The 14,449-nt window shown below is 42.3% G+C and overlaps 1 protein-coding gene across 1 annotated transcript in view; it reads left to right on the top strand.

Annotated features, from left to right (window-relative positions):
- EDC3 (enhancer of mRNA decapping 3) overlaps window positions 1-14,449 on the top strand; it is a 31,532-nt gene that overhangs the window by 10,530 nt on the left and 6,553 nt on the right. Inside the window, exons 5-6 of the mRNA XM_075273699.1 lie at window positions 1,969-2,322; window positions 10,494-10,647. Coding sequence (XP_075129800.1) covers window positions 1,969-2,322; window positions 10,494-10,647 — 508 coding nt within the window. The remainder of the gene's footprint in view (window positions 1-1,968; window positions 2,323-10,493; window positions 10,648-14,449) is intronic.

Here is a 14,449-nt window from a genome sequence, read left to right as displayed (position 1 = left end):
GGTCTGGGATATTACCATATAGGCCCAAAGTCTGTGGTAGTAGTAATAGCCTGTTACTGTTAGCACAGGCTTTGGGCCTGTATGGCAACAGGCTGCTACTATAAGTCTTTGGGCCTGTATGATAATGCCCGAGACGTCATTGTGGGGAAGTTAGCTTGGTACAATCAGTGGTGCGGACCCAACCAGTCAGAGACAGGGACACAAAATACGCAGCTAACCGGTTTATTTAGAAAAAAAAACAAAAACAGGAAAATATATAAACCTTGACTTCAGACACAAAATGAGCAAAATAAAATACAGCCTTAACTTCAGGCAAAAACAAAATAAAAACCTGCTCGTCGGAGTGACTAACTAAACAGTAAAGTTAACCTAACTATACGTGTGACTTATTACCAGCAACACAAACAAAATAAGCACAACTTTATCTTAGCAGACAAAGGGTTACAGGACAGACCCACACTCTTCCATTCACACCCTGGATCTGCATTGGAGTGCAGAATCTGCAACCTTTTTCTGGCCCAGTAATGAGCCTATGACCCACGCCTGGAGCTGAGGCCTATTCAAGACCCGCACTGGAACACACATAAGTTAAAAACCTTGGACATATCTAGCGAGATTCTGGCACCCTTACCGTCACCTTCTCATTCTATGTATAAGTGCTAAATACAGTATGCAGAAGACCTAAGCCCGGGCAGGAGTGGAGTTACAGCTTTTTGTTTAGGTGTTCTCAGCACCTCTAGTATGTTTGCCAAACTCTTCACAGCCCCATACAGGCCAAGACAGAATGATCTTGCTGGTTGTTGCATTAGACTTGTTCATTTTTCAACAGTCAAAACAGATCTTATGACTAGATACTACATGCTGATGTGGGCGGTTGTGGAATGGCACAGGGATCACCTATGGGGAAGTTGAATCTCCCTCATATTGCAGATACACATCTTAGTGATTTGCAGATGTGTGCTGCCCTTGTCCTCATTGGACAGCACACAGACCCTTAGGGCTAGTTCACACAGGGCTAGTGACCACGTATTTTGGTCTTGCTTTTGACGCGGGAAGCGTATAAGAATCAGCACCAAAATGCTCCTGCCGCGGCTAGCTACGACAGTCGCGGCTTTCCACTATGGAATAGGCCCAAATGAATGGACCTAGTCCATAGGACTTGTCTTGACACGAACGCCTCAAGAAAGGGCAGCTTGCTTTTTTTTTTTTTTTTTTTCCCCCGGGCGGGAAAAAAACGCTCGCGGAAAAAAGGTCACAAGTGATCTACATAGACCTCTATTGTGAGGGGAGGATTTTGAGGTGGATTCTGTGCACAAAAAAACATTCCTACAGAAAAACGGACTATTGTGGATGCAAAATGTTGTTGTCTGGCACCATCAGTGCAAATGATTTCCCATTTTCCCCAAAAATTGTATGATATTTAAATGTTCTAATAAGCACATATCTAAGGCTACTAGCTCTCTCACATTAAACAGTTCCTAACATGTCCTCGGGGAATGTAAACCTAGGAGATTTCATTCAAGGGCTTATAATGACAACATGAGCAAATATATGCATCAACAAGTTTGTAAACGGCCATATTTGTATAAAGTTTGTGTAATTTTGAATTTCTATTATTCTATTGTGCGTAGTGTGACTCAGCATATGACCTTACTTTACCATAGGTTCCCTGAGGACACCAGTTTGTCTGTTGCTACTGGGCTCTGTATGAAAGACAGATCTGTGTGTAGGAGATGTGTTTAAGGGGAACAGCGGAATGAGTACAATATGTCAAATGAATCCTTGCAACTAAAGTACATCATGTGCTAATAGCACGAAAGCACGGAAACATGTAATCCAGGCATGCTGAAGTGTGTGTGTATACAGTATCCACTGTACAGCTTAAAGCCATTACAAAGCATTCTGTTAGCAGTTTGGTTTCTTTTATATAACATTCATTGTTTTTTTTTTTTTTTTTTTTACACTTAGGGTCATCAAGCAGTCGGTATCCTAACCAAGTAACTCCTAAGAAGAGTGGTCCTAAGAATGGCCAAATGAAGGCTCGAGATGATGAGTGCTTTGGAGATGACTTGGAGGAAATTCCAGATACAGATTTTGATTTTGAAGGAAATCTTGCGCTTTTTGACAAAGCAGCTGTCTTTGAAGAAATAGACACTCATGAGAGGAAGGGTGGAGGAGGTGCTGGTGGTGGGTCAAAGTCTCGTGGAACCCCCAATGAAAGAGCTCCAACCTATAGACATGATGAAAACATACTTGAATCTGAGCCAATTGTATATAGGAGAATTATAGTACCACAGCCAGGTGGCAAGGAATACTGCACAGGTAAGAACAAAGAGCTTGTTCTGGTCCCAGTTGTTTTAATGAGAAAAATATTCACAGTTTTCTAGGACTTAGGACCGGTCATCAATATCACTGTAGGTCTTACACCAGGCAGTCCACTTCATAGGCCTGTGTTGTCACGTTCCGCTGTCATTGCCCATAAGCATTGTTTGGAAATTAAAAAGGTGATTGCAGCTTTAGTTTATTTGTGTAAGAATTAAACAATCACAAGAAAAGGGAAGGAGAAACTGGAGTTTTCAGTACCTGTGGTAACATGGGCAACCGCAATAGATGGAAAATTGTATAAAGACTGGATGCAGTTGCCATTTTTGCATACAATAAAATGTTATCCATTTGAAACTTAGTGCTGAGCCACTACGACTAAATGTAAGGGTATACACACAGAAAATTTGTAGTAGAAATCTCAGTGACTGTCCAGCCATCTACATGGGGGCAGAGGAAATCTATGTACATGCTGCAAAAGGACATAACTAAAGGCTCAAGGGCCCTGATGCAAAAGCCCCGCTTGGGCCCCCTGACACAGCCTCTCCTCATGACTGTCAGCCACATCCCATCTGTACATTTTAGTAGCATTTATATTTCCCTTTTACTTCGTATTCTGAGCTCAGACCACAATGAAGACTTATTTACAGCATGTCTGAGCACACAACAATTTTCTCCCCTTTTGTACTGCAATGTCCTCTACAGAATCCTTCCTTTACTATATTCTGACCAGTTGCTCCTTTTTATCATGAAATGGTTTATTTTCTCCTTTCTGGCAATGAAAGACCAAATAAAATAAATATTCATCCTCCAGCTCACCAGAGGAGAGGGTAATAAATTTACATTGCAAAGTCTCTTGGCCATCAAAGGAAACTAGAAAGAAGTTTAAAGGGGTATTCCCACGTCGCATACTCAGCAGTCTTCACTCCTGTAAAATCTTCTTTCTTCCTGGTTTCTTGCATCATTTGGTGGGCGGGGTTTCACATGCAGCCTGCCGTTTAGCTCCGCCCCCAAATTCACATGTAGCTCCGCCCACCCATTTTGGACTATGAAGTACAGGCAGCAGCAACTCCATTCTGTGTTACATACAGACACTGCCTGTCTCTGCCATAATGAACACAACTGAATTAGCTAGTCTGATAACTGGAAGAACAGAAGAAATGAAAGCAGCTCCTCTCCCCTATCTGCTAACGGGAAGCTAGGTCACGTGGTGTAGACACAGGAATAGCTAGATACTCAGGCTCGCTCCCCTGCACTTAGCGGCCCCCCCCCCCCCCAAGAGCAGACAGCTACATCACTTGACTTTTGAGCAGATAAGTCAGGGCTGTGTCAACTATGAATTGAATAAAGTAAGATAGTGGACAAACAAAGCCGTTTTGCTGAAGCAGTGTATTTAGGAAAAGTCTTACATCCACATTAACAAGCAGTATAGATAGGATCCTTGTGATGGGACAACCCCTTTAATCAGCCTTAATGTTGGGAGGGTGACCTATGGACCAAATGTCCACTTCCTTTCCTTTCTACTTCTCTGTTGCTGCCCCATTGTAAGTTGATCAAAAATGTGATTAATGTAAAATAGGGTCCAAAAGTCACAGAATATGCTTTAGAAAATAATAATCTGTTATTCCATAAGGTAACAATATACAGCTAAAGATGTCTTTTAGGCTGGGACCCCACAAAGCATAAATGCCACAATTTTGCCATTGCTAAAACCATACTGGCTAATTCCATCCACGCATTGCAGAAAAATATCTGCACCAGATACGCTGCTATACATAATGTTTTTGTAAATCACAGCTTGTCGATTATAACTACGGCAACTTTGGTCTTTTCCATATAGATACAATTAAAGCAGAAAGTCTGCCGAGGAAAACTGTGGACTTTCTGTGAAAAGTGCTGCGGGAAAAACGTCAGTCTGTTTCTGCCGCATTTTTTTTTTTTTTCCTGCAGCACTTCTTGACTGCAGCTCAGTAAGTAGGGCCATAGCCTAAGACCCCAAATATAGTTATTGTCCGAAACAATACATGGTTGCGTACAGAGCGTTATGGTGTAATGTAACATAGCAACAAGTATGCTTAAATGTAGAAAACAACAAGATGCCTAATAAAGCTTTGCAAACTGAGCAAAAGTGAAATTGTATCGATTCACAAAAGCAGCCACATATGTGATAAGAAAGAAACAATAATATAAATTATGTAGTCAATAGGGTCCTTGCTGGTGTCCACTATTTTAGCCGTCCTTTTGTCGTTTCTTCTGGTCCAGAAGAACAAACACCCGGTGCTAATGTGAATCTAGTATAACAGGAGGGATCCAGAAACATCCAAAGGAGATTCATGGAAGATTCAGCTCCTCTAAAATGCACTAACAGAATAACAGTATATTCACATGTGGCAGATTTGGGACAAGCAATTGTGATGAAAAATCTATTCCATAAATCTGAATAGGGTTTAGTTTGCAGAAAGCGCATTTACTTTTACAAGTCTTCAGATGAATAAGATGGTTGCAGATATTTCTGCAATGCCTCACCAATGCATGAATTCACCATTACCAAAAATGACAATCATTAAAGAAAGCAAAAGATTAAAATAAATAACGTGCACTGTTTTTACTTCTGTGGTCTTATAAAGGTACAGTAGAGGGTTGTTCTTGTATGGAAGCCCCGTTTCATTTATTTAGCCTAGTGCATGATCACTTACAGACTATCAGACAGACACAAGGCTATAGCTGGGCTCACATGGCCATGTTCTGGTTTAAAAAAACAGTGTGTTTTATCAATTTACTGTTTAAGGGTTTGTACCAAGTTTTGAAGTTCTTTTCTGTCAGTAGGATAGGTAATAACTTTATGATCATAAGAGTCCGACTGGCTTCCCACTGATCCCGAGAATGGGGGTCCTGAGCTGTACTTTGCTATCTCTGATGCTCCTACTGAAGATCCTACTTTGGCCTACTTCTATGAATTAGAGTATTACATCTAGGGGAGAATAGCTGTAATACCACATGCATTGGAAAAGTGTGACTGGATGTTTCGAGAGGAATGCAATCTGGCCTGTAATCCAGTGGTGTGCAGGATTTCATGTAAAATTTGTAGATGATTGTGATTGTTGCAGATAGAAATGGGTTAGTGGAGTATTGTATGTATTACAAGTGACCCTTGCCCCTTCCCACAGTGTGAATGATTGCTTTGCATGTGTTGCGTGTTAAGAGTACTGCTCAGTCAGTATCTGCCTAGCTTCACTACCAGCTGTAAAATCTCATAGTAAAACATTTCATACAGCCCGTCCCCCCCCCCCCCCCCCCTTGCTGGGCCTCTTTAATTGCTTGGCTTCCTGAGCAGCCAAGCCTCCCCCCAGCTTCCTATCCACAGCGTGCCCCATTGTGCCTGAGGTTCAGCTTGTTTAGAAGAACATAGTGCTGTGCCCAGCTCCCCCCATTTACTTCATATTTTATGTTGAACTTCACTTTCCAGCTTTCTCCTCTCCCTAAGGAGCTTGTGCTCCCTCTCTTTACCCCATTGTAAAGTTTATATTACATCCCTTATTACTTCTGCTGTGGTTTGACTAGAATTGCCTTGCGTGTGTGTGAGACAGGAGGCGTTCCTTGTTCACTCGCACATATGTCATCCAGTAATTAAAAGTCTAAACATTAGCTTTAGATTCTCCCTCATTGCGTGACAGGACTTTCTCTTCACCCTCTCTGCCCTTCATTAGGTTGTGTGCGATGGACCGCTTCACCTTGGCAAAAAGTTAAGGAGTTAATAGTGTGCCTGCCAGTTCCTGAAAGTTACCTTCCTGTTCTAGTGTGAGCATGCCAGAAAGATAGTGTTGTATGGCACGCAAGGTGTTAGGAACACAAACAAGAGTTATTAAGTGTAATTATGTCATGTATATGATGTTTGTGATCATTAATCATAACTATGAACATTAAGGTCAAAATCCAATTACACAGTGTTTCTAACCACAGAGTGATCTTGTATCCAGCATGTCTGGGGTCCAAAAATCATATTAACACAAATAAATTGCAAATATAACATTTCTAATTCTACTGATAAATTATTGTATAGAGACAGAGCGGACGAAAACCGTGGTGATGTGCCACTTTACGGAAAACCAGCATGATATTGAACTAATCCTCTTGACAAGGTTTTGCAAGTAAACGGCTGCATTACCTGAGAACAGCACATGGCCATATTGTCCTTGCACAATAGCCGTGCTGTTGTCCTATCTGCATCTGTTCTCTTAGTGTGTAGCACAGGAAATTTTAAGAAATAAAAAGCCCATGTAACTTTCTTCAGCCTTATAACATACTGGACTATACATTCACCTACTTTTTTTCTTTTTTAGGAATCCTGAGAGCTTTACTAACCTGAGTTTTCTGGCATATATGGGCGTAAATGTGGTGTATCTTTGATGCACGGCACTTTCTTATGCTAAAAGATGTGCCATATTGTTGCCACTTTTTAGAAAAATGGGTGGAGAAGGGACGCCTTGGCCAGCGTGAGTAATACCTGAAATCTGCCACAGTTTCTGACTGGCATTTCAATTCTGGTGTAGAGGCTTGGGCCTCTCAGTAATTCAGGCATATCTTGTGCCAGCCAGGGATTTGATACTGGTGTACAGAACACCAGTCTTAATAAATTCCCCCAATTGTCTGAAACCCATGATGTATAGATTTGGCGAAGCTAATTTGGTACCTTAATGTAGTTTTCAAAGTTGTAGGATCTTATGGCCTATCCTTAGGCTAAGGCCCAAAGGTTAAGCTTCACGTTTTTTTCTGAAGCACTTTTCACCGAAGGTCTGCAGAGGTTTCCTCTGTGAAGCCTTTATGTAGCTATAATTGACATGCTGCAGTTTCCAACACCACGTGGGACACCGGCCTAAGAGTGCAGTCTGCAGGAACCATACTAATAGAGCAAGAGGTGCTCAGCTGATCGTAATATATTTTTGTGGGGATATATCCAATATAACTTGTATTTATTGATCTAAAACTCTGCTGTGCTCATTTTGGTCTTAGGAGTCCAGTGGGCAGTCCCACTCATCAAATACAATAAAAAAAATATTTCTGGGGCCACACGGTGGCTCAGTGGTTAGCACTGCAGCCTTGCAGCGCTGGAGTCCTGGTGTTCAAATCCCGCCAAGGGCATAAAACCATCTGCAAGGAGTTTGTATGTTCTCCCCGTGTTTGCATGGATTTCCATCCCATATTCCAAAAAAGACATACTGATAGGAAAAAATGTACATTGTGAGCTCTATACAGTTATGCAAAGTATAGGTCAACCATTTTAAAAACTGTAGATGACTATAATTTTAGGAGTATGTCTCCCTGCATAGTGTTCAGGGTGGTCACGTGAGTTAGGGCAAAGGCCTTAGCCCCCTTGCAAATGACCATGCGATAGGTCACTATGCTATCTGGGGTTTTATTCCCGGATAGTACACTGACCCATTCATTTTTATAGGTCCATACACATAACCGTGAATTACACAGTCGTGTTTGCGGGCTGTCAGTCCAGGCTGCAAAATATGGAACAGGCCCTATTCCTGTCCGATTTTGCGGCTAGCATTCGGTTGTGTGTGACCGCCTTTAGACCTTGTTCACACAATAGTGTTTTATGACTTCATTGTCCTGTACTCTACCTAGTATGGCCCGCAGAACTATGAGGAGGTTGGAACTCCTAGCATCATAAGGGTCCATTCACACGGAGGAAAATGGCTTTCCTGGTCTGTACATTATGCCAGGTGCCGTTATGTTTGATGCCAGAAGTCCCTGCCTCCCAGCGACATACTGTCTGTATTGTAATCACTATGGTACACCAATGTATAAGTGTATAAGTGAAGCTACACTGCCATTGGGTTAACCTAGAGGTTTGCTGTGCTAAGTAACATGGTGGATGAATGGTGAGTATGTTGCGTGTGACTGTTAACAGCTGGGGAAAGCAGGTGCAGCTTGGCTAACCTGTCTGACTGCTCATTATTCTTTTTTCATTCATTTATTGTGTCAAAGGAAGTCAATATTTGGTCAGATTTTTATACCTGTGAGATGTCCCTATAAGTTGCATTGTAATTCAATTTCCAGAGTTACTATGAACCTGGAAATTTGTTACTGACATCCAACTAGGGTTGGGAGAAATTTTCCCCCAAAAATATATATAAATTGACATTGAAACTGAGAACTTACCATAAGCTTTAAAATAAATTATTTATATATTATTTTTTTCAAGCCTATGGTATGTTCTCTGTTTCAATGTCAATTTTCTTACTTTGCTTGAACAAACGAGGTTCAGTGAGCTGGCACAGTAAGGAGATGGATATATGTTTGCAGGCTTCCTCGTCCTGCTACTAAACTACTGACTACAGTGAAGACACTGTGAAGCATAGCTTGCTGCGGGAGGAGAAAGCCTGCAAAGAACATATCAACTGGGTTTAACATGGATTCCACAAGTCTGATGAAGATAGGAATGATACTACTTTCAAGTGGTGAATTAAATTCAATTAATTTCCTAGTCCTACAGACTTCCTTTCTTCAGTGCTCTATAGATGATCAAAGTCCCGATGGCTCCAGGATCAGGTGGAAGGGGTATGTTCAGTTCTGTAATGGCAGTGTGATGTGCTACTTTTACACTACCTTCCATCTTGGTTACCTACTAAAGAGTGTGGGTACATGAGGTCAGAAGGGCAAGCCTTGGCTGCCTGTCAGTTCCATGAACATAACGTGACAAGGAGATATACTTGTGCCAGAAGTCACCAGCTGCCTGTATCTGAGGTGAGAGGCTTGGCTGCATTCCTTGGCTTTTGTGCCAATTCCTAATCACAGCTGCCAGGCTTTCGTGCAGTAGAACAACAGACTCTGCTCCCCATGTGACACGGGTGGCACCCATAGTAAAATGAGTCTACAGTGTGTTGCACGCAACTCTGAAATGTTTGAGGAGATGCTTGGACTGCTACTCCCATATCTTTCCTTATCAGAATGCTGGCACTTTTGAACTCTGCCCTTTGCTCGAAGTACAAGTTCACTTTTTAATAACATTGGTTAGGTTGTAGAAATGTACTTGCAGATGCACGTCTTCTTAGGAATCAGTGGCAGGGACCTGGAGTAAAAGTTCATTATCTTGAATGACGTATGTACTGGACAATCTAGCAATCCTTCTATGAAGTCTGATGTTGCGTTTAAACACTGTGTATTTTTGCCAAAAAAACTGCATTTGGTTTTTAATTGTATTGAGTATTATTATTTCTGTTGTATAGCGCCAAGGTATCCCAAAGCACTTTACAGACATTACCAGTCACTATCCTATATACAGCTCGATTATTATTGCAGGTACTTGCGTTGCGCTCAGCCTTTTAGATGCAGTTTAAATCTCATCCACTACACTGGTGCCATACATCGTAGCTGGTTAGCCGCTCTTGTACGCCATTTGTGTCCTTAACATGGAGCAATGTAGTAGCTAATTTATACTATTTTCACCAGGTAACCCCCTTCTTACCCTTACAGTAACTTAGACTGTTTCTTCTGCTATATAAATTTAATTTAAAGGGACACTCTACACAAAACTAAGGTTTCCCATATGCCTCATGACGATATGACCATCAGTTTCTTAGCTCATGTATTATTTCTAGCTTCATGCCAGACTAGATCTGTTACCTAGGCACAGTGTGAATCCAGACTCCAGTGAGCATCTTTTCTTCTTCACCTATGGAGAGTTGTGTGTCGCCCCTAGCAGATTATGTATGATGATAATGCCTGGACTATATTGCACAAGTTTTCCACAGGGAGGGCAAACTCCTATCTTGGTTACTGTTGATGATGAGACAGATGCTGTCACACAGTTATAATTCGATCACAGTACGGCCTGTACATTCACATGGTCTCTGTAGATGGGAGGATAACCACTGTGTGCTCCCAGCAGGCGCGTGGTACTGCTTCTAGATGCTCATGTGATGCTGTGCTGAAGCATCATGGGATTGATGGCAAAACAAAAGGGGAAATCTAAAGATGGAGTTTTTTCTTTTTAGGTTTTTTTTTTTTTTTTTTTTTTTTTAAATAGAAGTACAGGGGAGGTTGTAGTGCAAGAAACAATTTGCTATCCATTTTCCTATTAGCTGCTTCTCCATTTTATTGATTTACACAGACTTTTTCTTAACTTTTGCTTTTATCTTATACTTTTCATCATTCCACAGATTCAGGTTTGGTGGTACCCAGCATCTCATATGGGTTGCACAAGAAGCTCTTAAGTGTGTCTGAGAAACATGGTTTATCAGTTGAGAAACGGTTGGAAATGTCAGGAATTTGTGCCAGTCAGATGGCATTGACACTACTTGGTGGACCCAACAGGTGAGCTGATAGTAAATGGCTTGGCTTATAGAGCTGACAAATGTGATTTCTTAGATATATACCACACCACTCTTTTTTGCTATGTCTATAGTCAGCATGATCATTGCGTGCAGTTACCACTCCCCTTGCAAGATGGATGTGTCCCTACTCATTGGACAGTGTACAGTTATTGTGGACCATATCAGACTACCGTATATACTCGAGTATAAGCACAGTTTTTGTGCTGAAAAAGTGCTCCTCTGCTTATACTAGAGTCATTACGGTAATTTTCTGCTAGCAGGCCAGGAACGCAGACCCCCGCCATCCCTTTCCCTCCCCCCCCCTCCCTTGCTCCATCACACGTCGGGTGACGTGGCCACGTAAGTTCAGGCCCGCACCTGGCGTGTGTCTGCTTCCTGGCGTGCTAGCAGATTGAATTGTACTGCATCGCCATGCTCCTGGCAGTAGCGTGGCGATGCTGCGGCCCCAGCACCCGACCCGGTGTCTGTATGCCGGGTCTGTAGGGCCAGTTCAGACATGCTGATGTGTTCCATCCGTAAGGAGTCTGCATGAGGACCCTCCCGGACGGAATAAAAGTGCAACTGCAAGCGCTTTGCAGTTCAAGCGTACGGGCCCAATAGTCTATAATGGGTTCCGTGGGCTTGCCGCACACTGCCCGCACGAACAGTTGGGGGGTTGGGGGTTTGAGTGTCCTTAGGGTCTTGTCGCTCTTGTTTGGGGCGTGTGGGTATGGGGTAAACAGGTGATGGGAAGGGGGGGGGGCGCTTAGTGGTGTGTGGGTGGGGGGTTTGATGGTCCATGCTTCTCATCTTCCTCTTAGTTGGTGACAGCTGGGCACGTATTGGGCAGCGATCTCCACAGTGGCCTCTTCTTCTCCCAGTAGGATGTAGAGTTTCCTCTTCTCGTCTGCAGATGTGAAGTCTGGGATGTGGGCAGAGAGTCTTTGGAAGTAGACATCCACACAGCTGAGTATTTGGTGCAGTGTAGCAGGAAGTGGGTCTCGTCTTCTAGGGCCCCTTGCTCGCAGTGTTGGCACAGTCTGTTCTCCTGTGACCTATCTCAGCTTGTAGCTAGAGTGAAGGTGGCCCACCTTTCAGTTGCACATTTACAGTTTTCCCCAATAAACTAATCCTTTTACTATAGTTATAAGTTACATATATCATCGTTACATTTACCAATATTATGTTTCATTTGATTCCAATTACTCATCCTTGGTGCATTTTATCAATGATTTATTTCAGATGTCAATCCTTATGACAACGCAAATAAATTCAGCCCCATAAATTAAATTGGAGCCCACATATGGCCATTGAATTGAAGCTGAACCCAGAATATATACAGACCCCAGACCAAACACACACACAAACATACGTATATATATCCCACAAAACTCCTAAATTATTATAGTCTCCAGACCATGGCTCCATAAACCAGATACAAACGCCTAAACTAAACCTCATAAATAAATACAGGTTACTAACCCCAACTCCCTAAACAGACCCCTTAAATACAGACCCTCTAAATAAATTTAGACCCGAGGTCCGCTAATTACATACCCAGCGACTTGTACTCTTGACTCGGTAGCGTTGCAACTTTGCCCTCTGGCTTCAGGACCTGCAAAGTATGTAACTATATTACACCTGTAATTTCCTGGGTACGTGATTTGGATAACAAGGGTTCATGTATTGTATTAGACTACAGTTGTTTGCTTGACTTAAAATGTTTTACAAGAGTTACTTACTACACAACGTAAACACATTTGGCCAAGCAAGTATGCATATTGTAGAGTCAGGAGGATAACTGTTGGCAGAACAAGTGTCTGGAAATGACTGCAATTGTAGCTGTACAGGCACCTTATAAGTACATATACTTATAAGTATTATGTGGTAGAAAGAAAATTGGTTTAATCCAATAGTAAAATGTCAAAGGAGCTATACTCCATTCATTCCAGTGGTCCAACATCTTTTTTCTCCACTAGTCTTTGTTTACTTTGCTGTAGCTATGATGTTCCCATATACCCAGATGACTGCTGCAGCTGTCAGTGGACCCATGCATTATCGTGTTAAAGGGGTATTCCCAGCTGGCATGTTCACCAACCTACAGGCTGTGTGCTCTTTTCACTTCCTGGTTTTCCCGGTACATTGGTGGGCAGGATTTCACTTGCTGTCTCCCAGGCAAAGCTCTGCTATCTCTTCATAGCAGTACATGTTTGCAGTCAGTAATGAGGGATGGATGTAAATAAATTAGCACAGTATCACTGGAAGATGCACAATATGAAGCTGATGTAGCAGAGCTTGATTTGATAGGTGATATCTGTGTTTACATACAGAGGTAACAGACTCCCTGTCTCAGCCCTTATCTGCAAAATTCAATTAACTGACTGATAACTGGAAGAGGGAGATAAACAGCTCAGAAATACAAGCTGCTCTGAGCACTCAGAATCCCCCTCCCCTCCTGAGAGCAGGGAGCTACATCACTTGTCCTGGGCGGAGAGATAAACGGCTCAGAAATAGAAGCTGCTCTGAGAACTCAGCTCCCCCTCCCCATCTGAGAGCAGGGAGCTACGTCACTTGTCCTAGGCAGAGAGATAAGATCATCCCCAGGTCGTGTTTCTGGAAACACAGTGTAAGCAATGAAGTGAATAAATTAAGATAGTGGCCAAACAAAGCAATTTTGCTTAAGCAATGTATTTAGGAAAAGTCTTAAATCCACATAAACTAGCATCCTTGAGATGGGACAACCCCTTTAAGGCCAGTGATTTCTGCAGCGATGATGTGTCTTTATAGCTAAGTGGCCACTGCATTCACAGAAAACAGAGACTGGCGGGGAGGCCCAAAGTAGTGGCATGGGTCAATTGTGTGTAGACTTCTTAGATCTGCTTAGTTGTTAGGATTTAGGACCAGCATAATGTATAACCCATTTTAAGTCTTGGTGGGAAGATACGATTTAGATGTTCCAGTTGATCTTTATTCAGTGTTACAGCCATGAGATGAAAGCAAGTTCTACAAAATTTTGAGTCTCTGTCTGTATCAATATAAGAGTTGCCAAACTAATGTCTAGCCTTAAAACTGGGACCTGGGCCACCAAGCGTGCGAGATAAGTAGAGGAATGAAGCCAGTTACACAGCCAGGCCTCTATTTCCCACTGTTAAAGTGATACAAGTCTGCCTGGAATGTTCTTCTCACACGCGATGCAGATCTTCCTGTTCTTACACCACTCCGGTAATACCAGTTCTGCTTAGGACCTCAGAGTACAAACCAATTCAGCAAGCCTTGCGTGTGTATAAACAAGCACAAATAAATTACTAGGTGTTGGTTGGTCTTCAGAGTGTGAATAAACCGGATATCATTACTGCTGCATGAAACACACCAACATCCCCTGGGACTTGCCATTCACTGCCTGTTTACTGTCTTACAGCATAAGCTTGAAATCATTACTAATAAAATGCCATCTCATTTCTTATGCAGATTGTCGTCTTGACTAATCCTGTACGTTATATCTTTGTGTCAATGAGACTGCTATTTTTTAATTGTTATCTCTGTACTTCTTTGTATTATGGGCAAGAGTTCTTTTATGCAGGGAAATTAGTTGTTGGCCTCATTTTTTTTTTATTTTAAAAAAGTGCACTTATGTAATAAATGTTGGGCAAAATGTACCGCATGGAATTGTGATTCAAGTGCTGTGTGATGTGACAGACTTTTTTAGGCTAAGGCCCCAAGTCCCAGAAGTGCCGCGCTAAAGCGCTGTGGGATCAACCGTGGCGGGAACACATTTCGGTTCTTCCCGCAGCGCTTTGAAAAAA

The sequence above is a fragment of the Leptodactylus fuscus genome, chromosome 5, assembly GCF_031893055.1.
Source record: "Leptodactylus fuscus isolate aLepFus1 chromosome 5, aLepFus1.hap2, whole genome shotgun sequence".
NCBI classification, from domain to species: Eukaryota; Metazoa; Chordata; class Amphibia; order Anura; family Leptodactylidae; genus Leptodactylus; species Leptodactylus fuscus.
The sequence above is the reverse complement of the archived record's forward strand: the minus strand, read 5'-3'. Positions and strand labels throughout refer to the sequence as shown.